The sequence below is a fragment of the Dendropsophus ebraccatus genome, chromosome 2 (assembly GCF_027789765.1).
Source record: "Dendropsophus ebraccatus isolate aDenEbr1 chromosome 2, aDenEbr1.pat, whole genome shotgun sequence".
Classification (NCBI taxonomy): domain Eukaryota; kingdom Metazoa; phylum Chordata; class Amphibia; order Anura; family Hylidae; genus Dendropsophus; species Dendropsophus ebraccatus.
Window position 1 is genome coordinate 185259471 of NC_091455.1, and position 26023 is coordinate 185285493.

Below are 26023 nucleotides of genomic sequence, written 5' to 3' on the forward strand. Positions count from 1 at the left end.
CATGTTGAATTGTCATGGCTGGCAACATGAATGAGAGTGTTCTGGGCCGGCTGTCAGAGAGAGACGGACTTGTCTCAGCAGTGACAGCCTGCTCAGCCAATCACTGGCCACAGCGCTGTCCTGCCACGGCCAGTGATTGGCTGAGTCTGCCTTGGAAGTGAAGGTGGAACCCAAAGATGCCATAATAGAACACTAGGGGAGCGCGGAAAGCAAAGAAAACTCTGGTTGCTATGTTATTCCTGTGTGCAGCAACATATAAAAGGTTATTTTTGAGTGGAGTACCCCTTTAATGGCACCAGCAGAGCACATAGCCCATTATGCAGTACTATAGAGTATGGCAGTGTTGATAAAAGAGCCCATGAGGGTCAGGCCCAAGAGAATGAGGTAGTGTCCAGAAAGATGGGGAAACGTATAGGGTTACTTTGGACCTGTGTAAAGTAATGCAGGCCAGGGTGAGGCTCGCATGACACAAACGGAGACCTGAAATAAATTCTAGAAATCGTGCTACCTAGTGTCGTAGTATATATTTAAGGGAGAATCAAGGTTGTGTGAACTGGTTTTATATCTGAGAAATTCCCGCAATAAATTAGCCATGTGTACCCTAACAGAGTGTATTACAGAGACTAGACCAACCCCATTTTCAGGACAAGGGTGCATTTAATGTAATATTTTACTGGTGTCACCTATACTAACTTCCACAACTACCACAAAAGAATAGATGGTGTAGCTTTCTATTATCAGGTTTCTTTGAAAGTAAGACCTACTCCGAAAATAAGACCTAGCTTCATTTTGCAGGCTTTTTAGTAGACTTGAAATATTAGCCCTACTCCAAAATAAGCCCTAGAGCCTTAGCGGGCCCCTTTGTATAGCAAATCATGTGGCATCATTGTTAAGACTGGACTACTTCAGAAAGAAGATTATTACTTTTTAGAGAGATGAGCATGCTTAAGTCCATCCGATCCTGATCGTTCGGCATTTGATTAGTGGGGGCTGCTGAAGTTGGATAAAGCCCTAAGGCTATATGGAAAACATGGATATAGTCATTGGCTGTATCTATGTTTTCCAAAAAAGAACAAAGAGAAAGCGCTATGCCAAAGATAGGGGGTGGCACATCCATGAAGGTTTAAAGAATCAAACTGTAAGTAATCCAGAAATCTTTATTATAGTACAAAAAACACACAGCAGGTGCAAGACATACAAGTAAAATCAATTAAAATACACAAATCACAAACATGGAACTGTGCAAAATAAGCACAGACCCAACAGGTACCCCAACATCTGTAGATATAAAAACCCCTTCAATGGCTAATGTAATGTTGCAGGCTACAGTATAAACCTAATGTAAGGTGTATGTAAATGCATAAGTACGCCTGTAAACAGTGAATACAAAACAAAAGGTGGCAGAAAGTAAACGTGGCCAAATAGGCCCAAATAACAGAAAAAGATGTCACCATAGAGGGGAATCCATGTCGGGGTCCAGAGAGCCCCACGCGTTCCGTCTCAACCACGAGACTTTCTCAAGGGTAGTAGTGTGGTCTAGTTATGGCATATAAATAGCACCTGCAATTAAGGAAATCAATGTCCATACCTGTATAGTACACTACTCCGCCCATAGAGTGAAGCCTGCTCTACATTCCCACGTTAGCCGCGGCGTCCACAACATCGCTCTGCGCATGTGCAAAGCTCCCTAGCCACCCCCTCCTCAGTCACGTGAACTGTGACGTCAAAGGAGGCAAAACTTTATTCACAACACACACGGACAATAACAAACCAATTAGTTAGTATATGCGTCGCAAATGTTTCAGGGTTTAACCCCTCCACATCCAACCATCCCACTTCTACCAACAAGGCAACAGATGTAAACACAAGTTCCCACATGGTTATATATACGGCGCTGTAGTTGTCCGAAATACCAATTAATAAATGAAGAATAATAATTACTAAAAATAATAATAAATAAAAATAGATATATAAAAGAAATATATTAAATAAAAAATAAAAAATTAAATAGTAAAATAATAAGAAAAAATAAGAAAAAATAATAAATATAAACAATGAAATAAATAATAAATAGATTTAGAGAAGTAAGTGAAAAAATTCAGGATATGCATATATACTATTTGTATATAATAATCAAGTGTCACTATTATGTGCAAAGAAAACAAGGAGAGTTTTACCTTAAAGTGCAAACGGTAGTCAAATAACAGATAACCTAGTGCTGAACAAAAGTATATACAATAAATCATGTGTGAACAACAGTGTAGGAACTTATAGTACGTGGAGTCGCAGTAACATATATCATATGACGAAAATAATATATTGCTCTGACGGAAAAATATGTACGCTATGAGCGCAACACTAGTAAACCTCTACTATGTTGCATGGGACCTGATACCAACAGCACAAAGGCTATATGTACAAGGATCGGCACATATGTCATTGGGTACAACCCAGGTCTTATAACAACCAAATGCATACGTTTACGTGGTCCCAATACTATAAGTAAACGTAACGGCGCGTGGATGGTTGGATGAATAAAATATATTGCCACAAACTAATGAGTAGGAGACAACGGCGCGTATATTACCAGATAAAATTAATGAAAAACGACGGTACCAGTACTACAGTATAGAGAATGGCGCATATATTACAAGTGGTCTTCTAAAAATTGTCAAATTGACAACAATACATATACCACACATCTTATGCTAGACCTTATTGGAGCCGAGCTACGTATAGGATAAACATGGGACAACAGAGAATCGGTACTGAATGTACATGATACTCCACTATTTTGGAGTCAATATTGTATTAATAGTAGACTAAGGACACTGGATCCAATTCCGCTGTAAGTAACAGCGGGCAGTATGTGGTAAACATAATAGTAAAAACAATAGTGGCACATTTGTATCAAAAAGTCACATTATTCAGATGTCTGGTCTACAGAGAGAGGGGCAAGGCGCACACTCTTCTGAGATTCCGAAGTGAGTTCATCCACGGGCATTTATCCTCCAAAACACAGACATACATAGGGAGAACTTAGTACCCAAATAAAAATCAGCAATGTATCATCTGGGAGTAGTTGTTCGCAATAATATCCGAGTCATCAGAAATATCCGAAGGCTTCTAGGCAATAATGGAATGTCCAAAGTACACTGGGGCGTGGTCCACATCATCTTGAAAGAGATAGGGGGACCATCCTTAGGTCGAGGATCCAGGTCAGTAGATGTCTAAAATGGAGATAATCAATAGGTAGGTAAAACTCCAACATGATGGATAGCCGGAAGTGTAACACACGAAGGAACACTGCAACAAAAGCACAGAAATGTCAAAAAACATGTATAGGTGACTAAGAGAAGAGGATGAGGATCTATGTTTTCCAGACAACCTTAGAGCTTTATCCAACTTCAGCAGCTGCCACTAATCAAATGTCAAATGATCGGGATCAGATGGACTCAAGCATGCTCGAGGTTCGCTCATGTCTATTACTTTTTTATATACTGACTACAGGATGCTGAGAAAGCTCGGTGACCTCCATTATACTGACTACTATACAAGATGCTGGGAAAGCTGGGTGACCTCCATTATACTGACTTCTGTACAGGATGCTAGGAAAGCTGGGTCACCTCCATTATACTGACTACTATACATGACGCTGGGAAACCTGGGTGACCTCCATTTTCCTGACTTCCTTGCCTCATCACAGCATCACATTGACCACAGAGGAGCAGACAGTCCTGCTTCCCCACAGTAACATTGCCCCTCAGCCTCACCCTCCAATACATTTCCTTTCTCAAGGAGTGGTGAAGGTGGGGGGAGACAGGAGAGGCTAATATATGACAAGGCTTTCATGTTTGGCCGACTGAGGTGTGCATCAGCAACTTACCTACATAGCGCTGAGCTAATCCTCTACCCTCAGAGGTTGGGGAAGGCAGCGGCCGGTATGCGAGGGGTGTCCAATGGCCCTACATCTTGAGGGAAGCAAGTGCCGGGGGCCCCTTGAGGTGCTGTGGGCCCTGGCACTTGCCCGAGTAAGCCGAGTGCTGACGCCGGCCCTGCTAGTTACAGTCAGCTGACCAGATCCCTGACACTAGGTGCTGAGCATCAGCTAATCAGTGCCAGACTTGTTATGCTCCACCCCCACCTGCTCAGCACAAGCTGCAGAGGAGCGGTAAGGGTATGTTCACACTGAGTAAAACAGGCGGAATCCCGTTTGTCTCAGTGTCCCATAGCCCATCTATGGGAGAGCGCATGCTCCTCCGCAGTCACCTCTCTCCGCTCAAAGAAGTGACATGTCACTTCCTTGAGCGGAGAGCGGAGAGCGGCAGCAGCGGTAGAGCGCGTGCTTTTCCATAGAAGATTAAACACTTTCCGCCACGGAATTCTGCCTATTTTACTCAGGGTGAACATTCCCCTGAGTACGTGGGCCAACTACTGAGAGGGAGGGAGGTATACAATATGGGGACTACCTGCAGAAGGGGGATGTATACAGTATGGGGAAACAACTACTGAGAGGGAGGGAGGTATATAGCAGGGCCGTTTCTAGGTAATTTGAACTACAGGGCGAATCTAGCTAAAATCGCCCCCCCCCCTGAAGTGATGTCGGGGGGGGGGGGTGCAGTGGCGGTTGTTACTAGGGAGAAGTAGTGTGTGTATTACGGCTTAGTACAGTGTTATTCAACCCTTTTCAAATTGGGGCAAAAAAGTCATTCAGTAACTCACAGGTGACGTCTTCTTTGATCTGAGGCGTCACTTTCCCTTTTCCTCTCCATCTGGCCCAGACCTCCATGACGATTTCTTCCAGCTACAATTCATCTCTTTTGAACCTGCCAGACAAACATCTTAGGCTCTGCACTTTTACAACTTCCACTTTTTTTGTGTCTTGTGCAGTAAAGTCAATGTGGGTTACCCCCTGTATGTAGGATCCCCTGCTGTACCCCCCATATGGTAATAATCCCACCTATGCCCCTATATAGTAACATCCCCCTGTGTTGCATCCGGCATAGTATTAATCCCCCCTGTGCTGTACCCATAGTAATATCCCCCTGTGCTCTGCCCCTTAGCAATATCCCCCTGTGCTCTGCCCCTTAGTAATATCCCCCTGTGCTCTGCCCCTTAGTAATATACCCCTGTTCTCTGCCCCTTAGTAATATCCCCCTGTGCTCTGCCCCTTAGTAATATCCCCCTGTAATCTGCCCCTTAGTAATATCCCCCTGTGCTCTGCCCCTTAGTAATATCCCCCTGTAATCTGCCCCTTAGTAATATCCCCCTGTTATCTGCCCCTTAGTAATATCCTCCTGTGCTCCGCCCCTTAGTAATATCCCCCTGTGCTCTGCCCCTTAGTAATATACCCCTGTTCTCTGCCCCTTAGTAATATCCCCCTGTAATCTGCCCCTTAGTAATATCCCCCTGTGCTCTGCCCCTTAGTAATATCCCCCTGTGCTCTGCCCCTTAGTTATATCCCCCTGTAATCTGCCCCTTAGTAATATCCCCCTGTGCTCTGCCCCTTAGTAATATCCCCCTGTGCTCTGCCCCTTAGTAATATTCCCCTGTGCTCTGCCCCTTAGTAATATACCCCTGTGCTCTGCCCCTTAGTAATATACCCCTGTTCTCTGCCCCTTAGTAATATACCCCTGTGCTCTGCCCCTTAGTAATATACCCCCCTGTGCTCTGCCCCTTAGTAATATACCCCCTGTTCTCTGCCCCTTAGTAATATCCCCCTGTGCTCTGCCCCTTAGTAATATACCCCCCTGTTCTCTGCTCCTTAGTAATATCCCCCTGTGCTCTGCCCCTTAGTAATATACCCCTGTGCTCTGCCCCTTAGTAATATACCCCCCTGTTCTCTGCTCCTTAGTAATATCCCCCTGTGCTCCCCCCTTAGTAATATCCCCCTGTGCTTTGCCCCTTAGTAATATCCCCCTGTGCTCTGCCCCTTAGTAATATCCCCCTGTGCTCTGCCCCTTAGTAATATCCCCCAGTGCTCCCCCCTTAGTAATAACCCCCTGTCCCCCCATATTAATATCCCCCATCCCCCCCCCCCTATAGTAATATCCCCCAGTGCTCCCCCCTTAGTAATATCCCCCTGTTCCCCCCTTAGTAATATCCCCCAGTGCTCCCCCCCCTTAGTAATATCCTGCTCCCCCCCAAGTTATTATATTCCAAAGTGCTCCCCCCTTTAGTAATATCCCCCTGCCCCCCCATAGTAATAATCACACCTATTCTGTCACCATATTAATAATTCCCCCCCCCCCCAAAAAAAAAAAAAAAAAACATACAAACATACATTATACTCACCTTACAGCAACATCCAGCGGGTCCCTGTCTCCTCTTCAGCCTGCAAAGAGCAGGCCGCCGCCCCCGCACACATTTTCTCCATCCAGCAGGCTCAGTGATATGAGGGAGAGGATGTGTGAGGGGGGCGGCAGCCTGGCAGGTGCTGAGCGCTCGGAGGAGCGCGGTCTGGGAGTGGGGAGCTGAGAGATCAGCTGATCGGGCGGCCAGGGTGAGTTATGAGGCGGGCGGCCTGGGCGAGCGATGAGGCGGGCAGCCGGCCAGCCGTCCGGGGGTGCCACCAGCGCCCTCAAGCTGTCGGCGCCCCGTGCGGTCGCCCGGCCCGCCCGATTCTAGAAACGGCCATGGTATACAGTATGGGGAATACCTTCAGAAGGGGGATGTATACAGTATAGGGGAACAACTACAGATGGGGGAGGGAGGTATACAGTTTGGGGGGCTTTACTGCAGGGGGGATGTATATAGTATGGGGGAACGACTACAGAGGATGGAGGTATACAGTATGGAGGCAATACTGCAGAGGGGGGATATATACAGTATGGGGACTTTCTGCAGAGGAGGGGGGTGTATACAGAATGGGGGGACAACTACAGAGGGGGAGAGAGTTGGTATACAGTATGGGGGCCTTACTGCAGAGGCAGGATGTGTACAGTATGGGGGTAGAACTACAGAGGGGGGGGGGGTGGGGAAGAGTTACACAGTATAGGGGGTCTTACTGTGGAGAGGGGATATGGGGACTACCTGCAGAGGTGGAAGGGGGAATATATACAGTATGGGGACTACCTGCAGAGGTGGAAGGGGGAATATATACAGTATGGGGACTACCTGCATAGGTGGAAGGGGGGTTATACTGTTCGGGGAAACAACTACAGAGAAGGGATGTATACAGTATGGGGGTCTTACTGCTGGCTGGGGGGGGGGGGTTATTCATTATGAGGACCTAGCCCTCTTTTTTTCAGAGAAAAAAAGTAATGTTAGACATTGTGTTATTTTCAAAGAAACACAATATCATCTAATGATTCTGTCTTTATTCAGACTAATATATATATATATATATATATATATATATATATATATATATATATATATACCAAAATAACCTATGTATAATAAAAGCGCAGTGGAAGATCAGTTCTCCGGTGAATGATAACTAATGTCACAGTGTGATGTTAGAGAAGAGCCAGATGCTACTGGGTCCCTGGGGTTTTGCTTTACTGATTGTTATTTCCATCCTGTTTTCTTCTTCATAAAGCAGCATGACAGGATATTAAACACAACAACAACGTGACTGCAGAAATTGGCGAGCTGCTTCTAAGGTTACTTAACCTTTTCTGGACCCTTAGCCGAGTTTCAATCATTGTCGCCTGCAGAACGTAAATAACATGAAATTTTTCCAGTTTTAAAATGAAAGTTCATTTTTGGGTATAAAGGGTTAACAAAAAAAAGCCTAGTATTAGAATATACTTCCTAGTCTGCTCCCATGTAGTTGACTACATTAACCTCTATGTGAATGGTTTATCCTTATAGCAGCATATACAGTCATGAAAAAAAAAATCAATGACCCCCTCCTCATACATGCTTCTCCTGACCTCTTTTCATAAATTCTGACACCACTGACATAGATGGCGGCTCCATATCCATTTCCTGCAAGTTAGAGCATCCTTCTCCCAGCTTAGTCTAGCGATCATGGAGGTCTGAACAACCAGACCCTAAAATCTTTGATGTGTCTGTGTAAGGTGTTAAACATTTTAAAGTGACAATAATGGTTTAAGTGGAACATTATGCTTGATGGTTACAGTCCACTTTCATAAGGCACAATGTGCTTCGTAGTTGCTGTAAATGGATGCTCTTGGTGGATGCAGTTCATAATAAGTGGTTCTCTATGCTAAGAGGTTGCAATATGGTGTAGGTGGCAAAACTCTTGTTGGTTGCTGATCACAATTGTTGATGTGGGACACTCCAATATTTCAGAACTCTTTGTGTAACACTGAAACATTAGATCCATGTGGAAGACACTGTCACTAGGCTCACCCTGCCACTTACAGCCATAGGCTATGTTTACATAGCGTAAGAGACCGGCCATTCATGGCCCGGCCGGTCTCTGAAAAGATCATCCCGGCCGGCTGGATGATCTTTAGGGCCACAGAGTTCTGATGCGGGCCCATCCGTGCAGGCTCCTCACCAAGCCTTCTGCCCACCACCTTTCACAATAGACAATCCTACAGCCAACCAAAAATGCAGGTGACAGAGGATGTTGGTGGAGATAGAAGTCGGCTTTAATGAAAAAAATCACTGCCTGACTACTTTGTTCTTGGAGAGATAAGCCGCAGCCAGAGCAGGCTGGCTTTAACTGATCATGTCAATCCAATGTCATTAATTTCTTTATTAGATGTTGGTTATATTGGATGAAGGTTACAGATGAGCGAACCGGGTTCAAGTTCGAGTCGATCCGAACCCGAATGTTCGGTATTTGATTAGCTGGGGCTGCAGAACTTGGATAAAGCTCTAAGGTTGTCTGAAAAACATGGATACAGCCAATGACTATATCCATGTTTTCCACATAGCCTTAGGGCTTTATCCAAGTTCAGCAGCCACCACTAATCAAATGCCGAAAGTTTGGGTTCGGATCGACTCTAGCATGCTCCAGGTTCGCTCATCTCTAATGAAGGTGGTGTCATAGATGTCGCCTATCTGGACTTCAGCAAAGCCTCAGTAATGGTTTCCCATAAAGAACTAATAAAGGAGTTAGTGAAACTTGGATTTATTCTCTGGATAGTTCAGTGGATTTGTGGTTGGGTGGAGGATAGATATCAGATGGTTGTTGTTAATGGAGTGTATTCTGGGCAGTGCTGTTCTTTGTCCTATTTTTTTTTTTATATGTTTGTAAGTGACATAGGTGAAAGTTTGGTAGGTAAAGTTTGTCTATTTTCGGATGACACAAATGTGTGCAGTAGGAGGTGGAGGTGTCAGTAATATGGAAAATTTAGATATGTGATCCAAACAATGGAAACTGCAGTTTAATGTTTCCACATGTAAAATAATGCACTTGTAGAGAAAGAATCTTCTTTCCGAGTATCATATGGGCAGTTCTGTGTTTGCAAAGACTTCAGAAGAGAAGGATTTAGAGGAAGTAATTTCTGACTAAAAATGAGTCACCAGTAGAGATGAGCGAATCGGGTTCAAGTTCGAGTCGATCCGAATCCGAACGTTTGGTATTTGATTAGCTGGGGCTGCTGAACTTGGATAAAGCTCTAAGGTTGTCTGGAAAACATGGATACAGCCAATGACTATATCCATGATTTCCACATAGCCTTAGGGCTTTATCCAAGTTCAGCAGCCCCCGCTAATCAAATGCCGGAAGTTTGGGTTCGGATCGACTCGAGCATGCTCCAGGTTCGCTCATCTCTAGTCACCAGTGCAAAGATATTGATAAAATAGAGCAGGTCCAAAGACGGGCTACAAAAATGGTGCAAGGTTTGAAGCACAAAAAGTTATCCAGAAATGTTTAATTTCTGGAGTTACCCTTTAATTGTTACTATTATAAATTTTTTATTTGTTGGAGGATCAGTGTTAGGCTCCGTTCCCACTGAGCAAAGGTAGCGGAATTCCGCGACGGAATTGTCCGCCGCGGAATGCCGTTGGCCTCCCGCTCATAATGGGACTCTATGGGAGGCGCGCGCTCCTGCCCAGTCCGCGCTGAAGAATGAACATGTTCATTCTTCAGCGCGTACAGAGCAGCAGCGCGCGCCTCCCATAGACTCCCATTATGAGCGGGAGGCTAACGGCATTCCGCGGCGGACAATTCCGTCGCGGAATTCCGCTAGCTTTGCTCAGTGGGAACGGGGCCTTAATAGATAGAAGTCTGTTCAGTAAGCTAAGCTAAGAATGGGGGAGATTTATAAAACATGGTGTAAAGTGAGACTGGCTCGGTTGCCCCTAGCAACCAATCAGATTCCACCTTTCATTCCTTACAGACTCTTTGGAAAATGAAATGTGTAATCTGATTGGTTGCTAGGGGCAATGAGATTCAATAAGAGGCAATGAGGGGCCATTCAAATATTTAACAGTTTCAAAATTCTTATATCAATATTTTTTTATTTGCTTTGTGAAACCCTCTGATTTTTAATCAATTTGTCATACTTTATAATCTATTAATATATCTACATTTTTTCTTCTTGTATAAGCTAGAGTAGAATAAATGTAAGAATAAAGTGTAAAACTAATTTCAGTTCTATCACATTTTATCGTGCGCCCATACAATACACAAGGGTTGATGAACCAAAGCAAAAGAGAAAAAAAAAATATGAAAGTTGTCTTGCTACTGCCACCATGTGGATAAAAACATGTACTGCGTGCATCTAAGCGTTATTACAGTCTCTCTTTGCTTTTAGAAGTGAAATACTGTAAAAACCATTATTCAAAAAGCAGTCATTACACAAAGCCAAGCAGTATATAGTACTTTTGCTGTGATGGATCTCAGTTTTGTCACCAAAGTAAAAGTATTTTATGCCCAATTCCCTGTCTTTGATGCCAATAGTAACATAACCCTCTTGCTGAAATTACTTCACTCAAGTACAAAGATATATATAATATACAGTAGTGCATCTATCACGCTGACCAGCTTTCATCATGTAGATATTGACACAGTGGAGTCAATGCCAAGAATTGTTCATACAGAGGAGTGTAGATAGATAGATAGATAGATAGATAGATAGATAGATAGATAGATGACCGTAGCACTCCAAATGCGGTGAAAAAGATGGTAGTTTTTTTATTTGGCCATGAAATAACAATGCACTGATATTTCATGGGCAAATAAAAAATCCACCATTTTTTCACCACATTTGGAGCGCTACGGTCATCTTTCTACGTTACTTACCTACAACGCTGGTACCTGTTGGGACTGTTAGGCAATATTTTGCTCCTAAATATTTTACTACGACACACACTGTGTCCCCAAGGAAGAACAGCCCCCAAACTGGGTACCCCAGAATATAACGCTGCCACACACTGTGGCCCCTTAATTGAATTGAATGTAAGGGATTGTCGGAGTTACCTCTACTTGTACCCTATCCACAGGATGAGATTGCTGGGGGTCTGATATGTGGACCACTCTGGGGATCTCTAGAATGGCGCCCTGACTCCTTTGTTTTGTACATAGCCACTGGTTGATGTTTGATGTTTTAGTCTACGCACATGAATACAGATTATCAGATGCAAAATGTAAATTACACAGTTACATACAGATTGTGAATGTATCGGTCTAGAGCTATGCACATACGTACAGATTATCAGGTTCAGACAACAGCTCTTGTCTCCACCGTGAAATATTTCCATGATAATTCCACTAAACAATGTGTCAAATAAAAAAATAAAAAAAATAAAATTAAAAAAAGCGTTTGCAAAGAAAAATACAGCTAATAAATCGATGGCTATTAATCCACTTGAATGACATTGTAATTTCCTGGAGAGACTTTCTCTTTGTGAACTCTCAATGAATAACATTCGTACAGATACTTCACGTTTCGAGTAGTACTGAAAACAGATATTCTGAAGGTAAATGCGGAATCTTGCGGCACAAGGTTTGAAAGGAACGTATACATGGCGCCAGATGTACTCGAAAAGTAATTTCAATTATAGTCATTAGGTATAAATGAACTGGCTAAGATCTTGTATTTCTAATGGAAGCCGGGCCCCACCGAGGTGCACTGCATTGTCCTATAACTGTGGCACAAGAAAGGTAATTATTCTGACAGATCTCTCAGGTATATTTTCATAGACAGTAGGTTAATATAATGGAGGTTTCTCTCTGAGACCCATCCAGTGCTTCTGAATAGACTTTCTCGACATTAACTACACAGCAATGTACTTCTGGGGAATGACAGATATAAAATGTTTCCCGTCTATGTAACAAAAACAACGGGGTATCATTGTGACCGAGAAAGGTTAATGGTGTTCAAAAATTAACTTATCTTCACCCTCCAATCCCTGTGTGATGTGTTTATAGAATTAACATTGAATACTTGTGTAACATGGTCATACATTTAGCCATTAGTCCCTGGGTAACATGGTCATACATCCAGCCATTAGTCCCTGGGTAACATGGTCATACATTTAGCCATTAGTCCCTGGGTAACATGGTCATACATCCAGCCATTAGTCCCTGGGTAACATGGTCATACATCCAGCCATTAGTCCCTGTGTAACATGGTAATACATTCAGCCTTTAGTCCCTGGGTAACATGGTCATACATCCAGCCTTTAGTCCCTGGGTAACATGGTCATACATCCAGCCTTTAGTCCCTAAGTAGCATGGTCATAAATCCAGCCTTTAGTCCATGGGTAACATAGTCATACATCCAGCCATTAGTCCCTGGGTAACATGGTCATACAGCCAGCCTTTAGTCCCTGTGTAACATGGTAATACATTCAGCCATTGGTCCCTGTATAGCAAGGTCATAGAGGCAACCTTTAGTTGGGTATCATATTTTTAATCACAATCTTCAGCCCATGTGTAACATGTCCATAGAGCCAGCATTAAAGCGTAACTGTCATGTTTTTTTTTTTTTTATTGCAGAAATCAGTAGTATAAGCGATTTTAAGAAACTCTGTAATAGGTTTCATCAGCCAAAAAGCCTCCTTCTGTACTCAAGAAGCAATCTCCCAGCCTCCCCCCCCTGACTTCTTATCTGTGCATTATCAGGCAAACACGTCTTCATTACAGAGAAGCCAGTGAAGACGGGTTCTGCTCTCTCCATTGTAAGCCTATGAAGGGGGGAAGGGCCGAGGGGGATGAGGGAGCAGGAAGAGGTGACATGAAGGTCAGCTGTTTGTAGACTCTCTGGGCAGCTAAAACGCTAAATTCAGGTGTCAGAAAGGTCAGTGCTTATCTATGAACTTACTGAGAGAAGATTGCAGGGTGTTGTGCTGTGCAGAAATCCTCCGTGCTCAGTCACTCCTAACAGCCCCTCCCCTCTCCATAGCCACATAATGGAGACAGAAATCCTGCTTCATTTGATGTGAGGGGGGAGGCTGGGAGATTGCTTTTTCAGTCCAGAAGGAAACTCTTTTAGTACATAAAACTTATTACAGAGTTTCTTAAAATCGCTTATACTGTTGATATTTAATGTTTTCAGAAGAAATGACCCTGAAATGACAGTTACGCTTTAAGTCCCTGTCTAACATGGCTATAGACTTAAACTTTAGTCCCTGTGTAACGTCACTATAGACTTAACCTTTAGTCCCTCTGTAACACAGTCATAGACCCAACCTTTAGTCCCTCTGTAACATGGCAATAGAACCAGCCTTCAGTCCCTGTGTAACAATCACAGAACGTTTAGTCCCTTTGTAACATGGTCATAAAGCAAACCATCAGTCCTCATGTAACATTGTTGTAAACCAATGTTCAGTTTTATGTTACATGTTCACAGAGCCAACCCTCAGTCTCTATGTAACATGTAGGCAGCGTCCAATCCCTGTGTAACATGGTGGTAACGCCAACCTTCGGCCCTTGTGTAACATGGCACTAGAACCATTGTCCAATATCTGTGTAACATGTTGGTAATGCCAACCTTCAGTCCTTGTTTGACATGGTGATAGAACCATTGTCCAATATCTGTATAACATGGTGGTAACGCCAACCTTCGGTCCTTGTATAACATGGTGATAGAACCATTGTCCAATATCTGTATAACATGGTGGTAACGCCAACCTTCGGTCCTTGTATGACATGGTGATAGAACCATTGTCCCGTCTCTGTGTAACATGGTGGTAACGCCAACCTTCAGGCCTTGTATAACATGGTGATAAAACCCTCGTCCAGTCTCTGTGTAGAATAACAGTAGTACCTTGGTTTAAGAGTAACTTGGGTTAAGAGTGTTTTGGTTTAAGAGCTCACAGTTTTTCAAAATTGTGACTTGGTTTAGGAGCATTGCTTTGGTTTAAGAGCTCCCTGTACTCGGTGGGAGCGCAAGTGGGGGAGGGGCATGATCTGCATAGCGGGGTCTAAAGCCCTGTACTCTGACCCAGGAAGTCTCCCTCACCTTTTAAATCACAGCAGATCCACTTCAGGCTGGGGCTTACATCAGGGGACAGGACTGTGGAGGTAATCTCGCCATAGCTGTAACTCCTCTCTCCCTGGACAGAGAGTGCTGCTATACTGTGCTCACCCTATACCATGCTCATTCCTCCATGCTCCCTGCAGTCTCTGTCCGCCCTTGTGTTTCCCATCCTCTCCAATTAACTATACCATAGGCCTGTGGCTGTTCTCCAAGCCTCCCCCCCCCCACACTGCACTGTAGCTATGTAACATAACTGACAGCTAGACAATTGTTCAGGCGTTATTTATTTAAGATGTATAGGGGTCTTTACCCCTCACCTCCGGATAGGGTACATGATGGATGAGAAGAGGGGAATGACAGTAAAATAATTGTTTAATCAATACTTATGGAAACTATATGTGTACCATGAGTAGTAATACGATGTACGGCTCTTATACAGCTCTGTATTAATATATTCAGCCTAGTTTGCTACTTTTTTGTTCTGCCAGCAGAAATGAAGGATTGTAGCCGAGGCTTCTGCTATAACATATTGCAGGGCATGGTGCTATTAACCAGAGAGGTGACGAGCGTCTAACATAGAGGTGTGCCCAAACATCTGGAGAGATAACTGGCAGAAAATGTGTCCGGGCATCATCAGTGTGATTATGTGACTCATCAAGATGTAGATTGAAGCCACAGCTGAATAATAATGTCATCATTTTCATTTAAATTATACCAAGAAAGTAGATTAGTTTCATGTCATGGTCAAAAGCCAATATTACCGACTTAACCATTCCGAATACCGAATAGATGATAAGCTCTCCTAATCTTAGTGGAACGTCTTGCAATATGACTGAAGGTGTTAGAATTATGCTGTGAAATTCAAAGAAAACTCCAATTTAGAACTAAATGTTTTATACAAAACATCTCAAACTTTATATCTACGTTAACTGTTGAGTGTCAGTCGGAAGGCAGCATGCACAATGCTGCTTAAGGTTATGTTCATACATAGTAAGAGAGCGGCCGTTCCATGACCCGGCTGGGTCCTGGACAGTCTCAAAAAAGATCATCCCGGCTGGTACTGCAGCACCGGCCGGATGATCTTTAGCCTCAGTGTGCGCCCACATCAGGACTTCCCACTGCACATTATGGAGAGAGGGCCGGAGCCGCTCGCTCCACAGTGTGCACTGACATGGTTTTCTGCAGCCGCTATTCAATGAATAGAAACTGCAGAAAACTGACATGTCAGTTGTTTGCGGCGCCGCTAGGGATCCCGGACGGAGCGTATACTATGTGTATACGCTCCGGTCGGGATCCTATAGACGGCAAGTTAACGTATATTTTCTTAATAATCGTAATTATTACGATTAATCGTAAAATTCATCGTAAAAATATACTTTTGTAATAATGATTTTACGAAAATATACGTTGTGTGAACATAGCCTAAGGATGGGTTCACACGTGCTTTATCCGCAGTAGATTTCACGCTGTGAGTTCAAAGCATAATAAGCTGCGGATACCTTTCCAGTCACTTCAATGAGATGACATACTGCGGGATTGCGAGTATGGAAGAGTCAGCCACCTTAACTCCCCACAGCCTGGGTACATACATTACCAGGTCCATGCTCCGGCTTGCTTCGGGGGCTCCTGGCATCTCCCAGCGCTCAGCCAATCAGTGCGCTTATCAGTAACTTGAGAATAAATCTGTAGTATCATACTATACTATACACTTTACTACAATAGTCTAGTCTCCTCACACCAGGAACTAACAGGGAGCCTCATACAGGGAGCTGGGACTAATCTCCGATTGGTGGAGGATAGGTTAGGCAATTCGACGTCCCATTGGTTAGAACTTTCTAGAAGGTGTCCTTGATAGGTTGACAGTATGGGACATGGCTGGCAATTAATTGCTGACATACACTATTTTAAACATAACATAAAATGCATTAACTCCCATAGACTTCAATGTGCTGAAATTTGTGGGACATTACATACAGTATATACTATACAGTATATATACACTATTGGGGACATTAAATTAAGCCCTGCCCCCTTTCCACAACCATATCTGCGCCTTCTCTCTGGCGTACATTTACATTATTGGTATATAATAATAATAATATTATAGCGGCAAAAGATTCAACAGCTCTTTTTTTAAAATAAAAATTTAACCTGATGAAGCGGGCATGTGCGCGAAATGGCCGTCATGTCTGTGTTGTATATGTGAAGTTGTTTGGCATCTGCTGAACAGTGACGTGTCACCGAAGGTTTTACTACATGTTGAAATAAAGAAGCATCGAAATATCTCTGCCCTCAGCTTTTTACTGAACTTGTTTTTTTTTTACACTTACATATTACAAAATTAAATAAGTCGAATGAATAAATATACTATATATATATATATATATATATATATCCCAGCCAGACCACTGCTTTTAGAGCAGAGCGGTGGTCTGTAACCTAGACAACAAGTTGTGAACAATTGGCGGGAAAGGAGCAGCATATCAGGAGAAGGAAGCAAAGTTGCTAAATGATTGTATTTGTAAAAGTATTTCACTTGATGAGTCCTACAAGTATAACAATGTTAATGGACATGTGAATACCCCTTTAAGACCAGTATGAGCAGAGGTTTGCAATCAGGTCTACAAGACAGCAGTGCTAACCAGTGAGATGCCACATTACTGTAGAACAAAGACAAAAAATAATGGACCTTCTATAGTTACCTGGAGATTCACTTTAAGTACTGAAAGCACTAGAAGCGATCTATATGAAAAGTAGGAGGAAAATTGAAAAGATCATTTAGGTTTATGAATATTCTGAAAAAGCACAAAAGCTGTAAAATTATTTTATGTTTGGCCTGAGTGACAGTAATAACTATAATCTGGAGATGGCGTTTTGTGGAGAATGGGACTTACAGTGGACTGGTGATTGACAAAGTGCACGCTGGCAGTGCGGTAATAATCAATATACTATATGGGGAACTGCTGTTCTTGTATGGATTGATTGCTGATTACAAACAGCACATAAAGCTCTGGCTCTGTTATTACAGGGCCGGATGATGGCTGAAGATTTAACACTTGGAAAAGTAACCTGTTGTATAGCGTGGGGAAATTGTAGCCGTGGATGGCTTTAGCTTTCTGGCTTGCTTTGTACCACGGCTTCCTTTGATGGCATGCTATTAGCGGAGATGCAGGCTCTCGCTTTTACTTGGCTGCTGTTTGATCAAACACAATGATATGGAAAGGATATCTGAGCTGCTAGTTAGAGGATGACCTCTACCATCCTGTTTGCAAACAAATCTGAAAAGAACTTGCACTCTTAGCTCTTAGTAAGCCGGAATCAGAGTTCTTTGCTTTGAGGCTCATGGTTCTATAGTGCTATTATGCTAGTAAATGGGTAATTTTAGTATGGATAAGGCTTTCTAAACATGGCAGAGCTGCATGGTGGTACAGGACTATGGCTCAATACTACAAAATGTTAGTTCTTCTTCCAGAAACACCATGATTTTTTTCTCCAGTTTACGAGGAGTTTTGCAACTTCTTGCAGAGAAGTTGTCACTTCTATTACACATCAGGTGCCACACTTGAAGCAAATTTATCATCAGGTACATTTACTTTAAGTGTAGCTTATCAATGGAACAGCGACGCCATGGGGAAGCCAATGCTGCAGTCCTTTTATTGAAATACAGCCCAGTTCCCGGTCAAAAAGCCTGTCTATTACCGGGCACTGGCCTAGGCTAAAGTACTGGAGGCGGTCTGGCCAACCCCCAGTGGGAGGAAATCCTCACTCCTCTGTGACATGGCTTCACGTTGGCACCGTTCTATTGATATGCTACACCTGATGGTATATTTTCTTTACATTTTCACTAGAGATGAGCGAAAATGCTCTTTCAAGCTCACTATTCACTCGAGTATTATGGTACTTGATACTCAAATGAATGCTGCGTGGTGCTCAAATAACATTGATAGTGTCAATCAGCCAATAAACATGCAAAGAAGGGGCTGGGAGGTCCTAGTGATTGGCCGGCTGTATCAGGAGACCTGGGTGTATATAGACCCAGGTCTCCAGATGCTTGTCTCACTTCCAGTCTGTTAGCTGCCAGGAATAGTTGCTGGAGCAGGGAAAGAGGTAGTGTTAGGTGGTTAGGCAGGGGATTAGGTTCACCAAGCACCTAACAGTCTTTTTAAGGATTAGTAGTCTGTCAGTGTGACTGATGAAGAGCTAATTCCATACAATATTCTAGTATTGTACAGAACAGTATACTGGTATATACCTAGTAATAGTAAGTTATATCCACAACTATCCAAAACTCTTTTTTAGGACTTGAAAAGAAATAAACAAAAAAAAAAATCTGCTATACAGTATTTTACAGTTTAACCAATGTCATTCAGTCATGACAATGTCAATGTCATGAGAGTCTAGTGGTGGTGACTATACGGTGAGTATACGTCGTTGTATACTGCATGTAATCTAATAAGAACAGAAAACATGGGAAAGACTATAAAGGGTAGAGGATGTGGGCGATGACATACTGATAAGGGTGCTTCTGAGGGACAACACAAACACGGCCTATGCAGGATCCCTGGCTGCCTTTACCAGTTAGCAGGTACATTCAGTATGCCACTATTGAATGCAGAGCAGCACAAGCAGGCATTAACGTGGATGGTCCGTGGATGGTGAGCTGACCGGAGCTAGTGATTCAGAGGGGAAGGGATCTGCAGCGTTGGCTGCAAGAGGCAGTGGTGAGGCCAGAGGGAGAAGACGGGTCATACCATGTAGTCCTGCACGAGTTTCCTTGAAGGGGAGGTCTTCTGCTGTATGACATTATTTTGATAAAAGTGCAGTAGACAAAAGATTTGTCTTTTGCAAACTGTACCATGCCTTAGCAGCAGGGGGAGCCACCACCATCAGGCTGACAAGAACAGGCTCTGGCCCATGAAATTTGGGAAAGAGTCACAACAGGCTCTTACCAACAATTTTTAGGGAGAGTCACAACAAGCTCTTACCCATAATTTTTAACAGGGTCACAACAGGCTCTTACGCACATACAGGTGACATACAGGGCGCAAATTCTGTAACGTCGCCGGGGCTCTGAAGCGGTCTTTGACAAACTCCCCCCCCCCTCCAGCAGTGATGCATCCGTCCCTGCACCACCTCTTTTATTCTTTTCTATGCCCCCCACCTGGATATTTGCCCGCCCTTTGGCTGGATCACTGGTCTCATACAGCATTTCTATATGCACATGCGCCATTGCGCTCAGAGACTGCGCAGGCACAATGACACGCTAGGCTGGAAGGAGAAGCCAAATGGTGGTACTACGCCTGCAACGTCTCTGATCGAAGACGTGGGCCCTAAAAAATGCTTGTGTCTCCCATTGACTTTATTGGGGTTCATTACTTGAAAGGAGCACTCTAGAAATAGAAAATACTCGAGTAACGAGCATTTGAGTATTTTAGTACTCGCTCATCTCTAGTTTTTACACTACAAGTTATGTGTTTATTCGCATTCTCAATAGTTAGTACTGATATATAGGTGGCTATGTTATCTATCGCTATCCAATATAACTCCACATATATTAAAAATGTATACAAAGACACTTCAGCATTACCCGACGTCTCATCTGGTTTTATAGGTTTCATAATTCTCTTTGTCTTCCTTATCTTTCTTTTATTTCCCGAGCATGAGGCGATGTTAATATACGGCTTATATTATGTGTCAAATATAAAATACCCGATCTGTTCGTCTATCATAACTACTGCAGACAGCTTACTTCACTTGTTATCTTATTTTTCATAAGGCTTTGATCTGTATGCATTTATCAGATCTCAAACAAGGACAAACTGAGAGGCTTCAATTGTGCTTTGGGTTTTACTAAGAAAAAAAATTACCTAAAATGAAGTCGGTCTGTGGCAAACCTAACATGATTGTTTTTTATGGATTTATGGGCTTTATCCCTGGGTGGAAATAGTGCTTGGATTTAATACATGCAAAGCTAGCAGTCGCACCTGAGCCTCGATGCCTGATGGGCTCAAAGATCTCTCTGACACATAAGAAGACATTGGTATTATAAACGGCACATGGTAGATGACGCCATCTTACAGACTTTGATTTCGGTGCTGATGTTCTTGGTGCTGATAATACAGGAATGCTCAATAAGAGAAGCCCAAACCTGTGCTTTATGTGGCTACCTTTGTCTTCTTGCATGCAGCCAGTTCATGGTCAGCATCCAACATAGGTTAAAGGGTTTATCCAGTGCTACAAAAACATGGCCACTTTCCTTCAGAGACAACAGGACTCTTGTCTCCAGTTCAGGTGCGGTTTGTAATTAAGCTCCATTCACTTCAATGGAACTGAGCAGCAAAACCCCGCCCAAGCTGGAGACAAAAGTGTGGCTGTCTCTGGAAGAAAGTGGCCATGTTTTTGTAGTGCTTGATAAGCCCCTTAAGGGTTTCCACTGTAAATTTTCCCATGGTGTCCTTTATTATTTATTAACCTACTTCCATTCTTTCAAAGCTAAACTCTGCAAGATTGTAACAATATACAGGGTTAAACCCAATATTGTTCATGAGCTCTTTAGTTGGAATTGTGGTAGGAGCATTAAGGCTTGATAAGCGTACCAATGATAAGTAGCATGGTTCATGGCGACAAACACTGAATTGCAATTTTTCCACTTTCCAATCATCGATCTTTCAAGTCATGACCAAACTATTATCGGTCGTGTGATATCGCTCTGCGTCAATCAAACCTTGAAACCCATCATACATGTTTGCTATTAAGGAGGTCAAAATATTCTGATAGGGCATATCGACGTCATAGTGGTAAGGAACTGTGTCACGAAGCAAAAAGACAGTTGCACTCAACGACGTTGTCTTCTTAAGCTTTATTTTTCTTCTACAAGCATGGACACAGTGCGGACACAGAGTGAACAGTTGCTAGTCCAGACCTAGCGTCTGCTCACTCTGTGTCCGCACTGTGTCCATGCTTGTATAAGAAAAATAAAGCTTAAGAAGACAACATCGGTGAGTGCAACTGTCTTTTTGCTTCGTGACACATGTCCTTTTTGCTATACCTGGTTAGCACCAGCTGTCATAATCAAGCTCTGACTGAGATCAGTATACAGCTATACCCATATTGTACACCTAAAGTGCTGCTATCCTCTACATGTGCATGCCATAGTGGTAAGGAACCCCTCAGCTACAATGAGTGGAGAGCTACCACCAAAGAAAAGCTGGCCAACTACTACACTGGTGTTCTCCAACCTGTGGCCTTTCACCTGTTGCCAAACATATAGTTTTGCATCAGCTATAGAGCCGCAGGTTAAAGGGAAACGAAAGACGAATCTAACTTGCAGATAGCTCCCTATTGTGTTCCCTATACTGCACAATATGATTATAAAATGTTTCTTTAGTGGCTTGATTAATTATTAATATTTTTTACCTTTCTTACTAATTATTTTTGTTACTGTATCTTTTGCAGAGGAAATATTCAAAACCCACATTGCCCACTGGTGGGCTCCAGATGGCGCCAGACTAGCATATACAACGATCAACGATACCAAAGTGCCCTCTATGGAGATCCCTGTATATACAGGTTCCATTTACCCAACCGTAAAAAATTATCATTATCCAAAGGTAAGACATGTTTTTGCATATAGAGTAGAGCAATGCTGTCAACATTGCACACACATTAAAATATAGTGTAAGTTTTTTTTTTTTTCTTAAAGGAGTTATCCAGGACTAGAAAAAGCACAGCTACTTTCTTGCAAAAAAAGTCCCACCTCTGTCCCCAGCGTGTGTGGTATAACAATTTATCTTCATTCACTTTAATATGCAATAAAACTGTCAGGCCCCGTGGAACAATGAGACAAAGGACAAGTGGGCCCTATGGCTGACACACCCCACGCTGTTCCTACCTACTTGCAGTGCAGGTCCTAAATGACCATTCGCAACTGGGCATCAGTCCCTGCACTCAAATAAGTGCAAAACACAGACAATGCACAGTACAGGCAAACAAGGTACAATGACAGTAGACAAGGCAAAGTCACACAGAAGGACAGGACCAAGAAGGCAGTGGGGGACCAAACCAATGGAGGACTAAAGCCAGAGATGCAACAAGGTAAACAGAAAACCAAAAGCCGGACATAGTAGCAAGATGAACTAAGGACAGAGCAAGGAACACTGAGGACTAAGCGAGGTAAACAAAGCAAGACACAGAACCAAAAGACAAAGAATGGCAAGAAACAGGCAAAGGAATAAGGAAACCAGGAATACAGACTGCAGGCAAAAAAGGCTGGATCTAGCTGAACAGACAAGCTGGACAAAGCTATCAAGAGCGGAGAGTGAAGGGAGAGACCAAGCTATAAGGGAACAGAAGTCCCGGACTCCAAGCTGATAGGTAGAGCAGGAGAAACACACAAGAGAATCACAGAAAGCCAGAGGTGAAGAGACCTGTCAATCAGAACACAGCAGAGACAATTAGTGAATAGACCACAGCAAGGAAAGTGAAGAACTGAGAAAACATGGACCGGATCACAGAAGACATAAGCAAAGAACAGAACAAAACCAGGCACGGACTTAATGCCAAAAGTGCAGTCTTTGGCGCAGAGGTCGGATCTTCACCGCAGAGGGGGGCACTGATGCTTTTTCAGGCACAATCATGACAAAAACTGAGCCACAAAACCACACCCTAACTGAGGACAGGGGTGCTGTTGTTTCTGGAAGAAAGCAGCCATGGTTTTCTAGGCCTGGACAACCCCTTTAAGAACTTAATAATTCTGTCTTCTGTATCTTTGAGACCCATTAATGGGACCACCAGAGGATCAACTAATATTCTAGTGAGCCAGTTTCAACTCTGACAAGTTACCTTTGAGAATAGGAATAGTCCCTTCTGTGTAGTGCCCCATTAAACCCTGGTAACAGTCATTCCTAAAATGATTAACATGTCATTGCCACATGGCTGGTGAGTTTCCAGGGTACTGAGACCCCTACAGATTGCTTAAAAAAAGGGACTGAAGTTCTTACCTACATTTTGTGCCCATTTGCATGTGATCAGCTCTCCCTGGAGATCAGACCAAACTGTATAGACTTTCTATGAGCCTAGTCAAGGCTTTGTTACAGCTTGAGGGCCACATATTCCTCATCGCTGTCACACCCTATTTGCTCTGCTCACCCACTAAGGTGCAAATCAGAAACAGAGAGGGGCAGTGTAGAGCTGAGACCCTCATTGATCAGTGCATAGACTCTATATGTTTTCCATGAGTCCGTGTGCCACTTCTCAGGTAGCTTAGGAGAGACGGTCAAAAGAAAAGGATAGCCGGGGGTTCTTCTGCCTCTTCATTTTAGTGACTTTTGGGACTTTCAGAACCCAGGCCCCCAACTGATAAAACTTTTAGGAAATTGTAGTTGCCCTTTAAATAGTGCACATGGTTTGAGGGTGCTCTTTGGGAACTGCAAAAAGTTTATATAATATAATGCTATGGACAGAACTTCCCTTTCACTGACTAGAAATGATATCACAGAATTACAGATGAAGCCAGGGCACACTATTCTATCATGTTGTCACCGCTGCATTACGGCCCTGAAATGTCAATAAACATAACAGCGTCTAAATCCGAATGTCTCCAAGCAGCTAAATATCAAATGACGGAGCCTCATCTTCTCCCCTCTTTACTTACTGACATAGTCAGTGACACGCAGAGAGTATTATGCTCACACAACATTTATACATTAGATTGATGTGTGGAACATAAGTCCCTGAGTGCTTGTGCGTCAGACACATCTGTCGTGAAGAGATCTGAGCAGCAGTTATGTGTAGCGGTGTGAAGAGCTGGGAGGCATGGTGTCACATATAGTCACAGCCAGATGCATTGTTCCTGCGATATCACAACCGTGCCAAAAACAGTATGGTCTGGGTACGGCATAAAAAAGTGTCGTGGTATATAATCATTAGGGATAAGCGAATTTACAGTAATAGCAATGCAAAGCGCTTCACTAGTCTCGGCGGTCGACTTGTCAGCCGGCTGCCTTTGAACTCTGTGCCGCTCTTGGAGCCTGGAAAAGCTAAATGCAATCATAGGAAACTTCACCAAGTCTTCCAGGATTGGATCCAGCTTTTCCAGGCCTCCTGTGTAGAGCAGCACGGAGCAGCTTTGAGTTCAGTGAAGACTAGTGAAGTGCTTTGCTTCACCATTACTGTATATTCACTCATCCCTAATAATAATGCTCTATGTGGTATATTTCTTATATATATGGAGGGCATAAATTTATAGTGTAGTGTATAGTATAGTGTACAGTATAGTGTAGTGCAGGGCCACATAACAAAGACCAAACTGCGGCCCCTACAATGGTTCCCATGACAGTAGTGTCTCGTATTTGTCTCCCCCTTCATACCTTATCCACATTCCTAAAAGGGAAGCTGTGGTCAGTCCAAAACAAATAAGGCTTCTTATATGATCTTGAGGCCTCAAACGCCCTGATTCCAGATGTGTTTTTACTTTCTTGCTATGCCCTTTAATAATCAAGATATTAGGGATTTACTATTTAGTTGCCTAAACAGAATTTGAATGCTAGGCTATGGGTGTGTGGTAACCAGGGGCTGCAAGGTGATAACTGCAAAAGCTGTAGCGGTAGATAGCTCTGTGGTGAGTCTGTCTATAAGATGGCCGACATGGAGGAGCATGGGCACTGGGGGGTCACATGTTCTTCCATGTCAACCATCTTAGAGACAGGTTCACCACAGAGCAGGGCAGCACAGCCTGGAGGATGGAGTCTGATATTAGCTCTATGAGGTACACAGGGAGCTGCTGTCAGTATATACAGTGAGTACACTTACTAATACTGTACACTGAGCAACTTTACTGTAAGGTGGCCAACCCCTTTAAACACAGATATTCATGAGTAGTTGCAGAATGAAGAACTTTTTCTTACAGTCTCTTAAAGATACAGTACAGTTGTTAGACAAATTCCCTGTGCACAGTATCTTGATATTAGGCCTGTCAGCCTTTAGAAATAGTTGAAATCACAGCCATAGCAGATGAGGTTTGAGACGTAAAGAAATGTTAGTTTTATTTCAATCACTTAGAAGATGGCTTAAAGGGCAACAGTCTCTTGGTTTGGTGACGTAGTTAGGCTTGACAAGTTGTGGCTGGGTGGACTACCTAAAGGGTGCCTGTCCAATATGTAGGGTACTCTGCCGTAAGGGGATCCTGACAACCTTGGATTCAATTGCGATTACTTAGAAGAAAAACTCAAGCAGAGATGAGTACACAGAGTGGCACATCCAGGAGTACAGGCCCCAGGCAGACAAGCTACAGTTTTAGCCTTAGGATTTGGCAACTTGCAGCGGAGTACATGAAGTATCCGTGCACAGACAGGCACAGGCGCCATTAATTTCAATGGACCAAGGTAGTCAGTTAGTGACTATGTTTGGTCTGTTGGTATGCAATTTATTGACCTTGGTATACAATTTATTTTTTGGGATTCAAAACATTTGGTAGTCTATGCTTTTCAATCCCACAAATAGCCCAGCGTCTTGCTGATAGAATTAGGTGTGAACACTCCATGCGCTACTTTCTATAACAACTAATGATATAAAACCCCTTGAAGGTAGGCGCCTCAGACATATAGTCATTTCCTCCCTAATAAAGCCATGTTTCTGCTCATTTGGCTCATCTGTGGTAAGTGCAGTTCTCCGGA

General features: G+C 43.2%; 1 protein-coding gene across 3 annotated transcripts in view; it reads left to right on the plus strand.

Annotated features, from left to right (window-relative positions):
• The window catches only part of DPP6 (dipeptidyl peptidase like 6), a 1116244-nt gene that overhangs the window by 1012583 nt on the left and 77638 nt on the right, over positions 1-26023 (plus strand). For all 3 annotated transcript variants that reach the window (XM_069958878.1, XM_069958876.1, XM_069958877.1), the window contains one exon: positions 21807-21961. In XM_069958878.1, coding sequence (XP_069814979.1) covers positions 21807-21961 — 155 coding nt within the window. The remainder of the gene's footprint in view (positions 1-21806; positions 21962-26023) is intronic.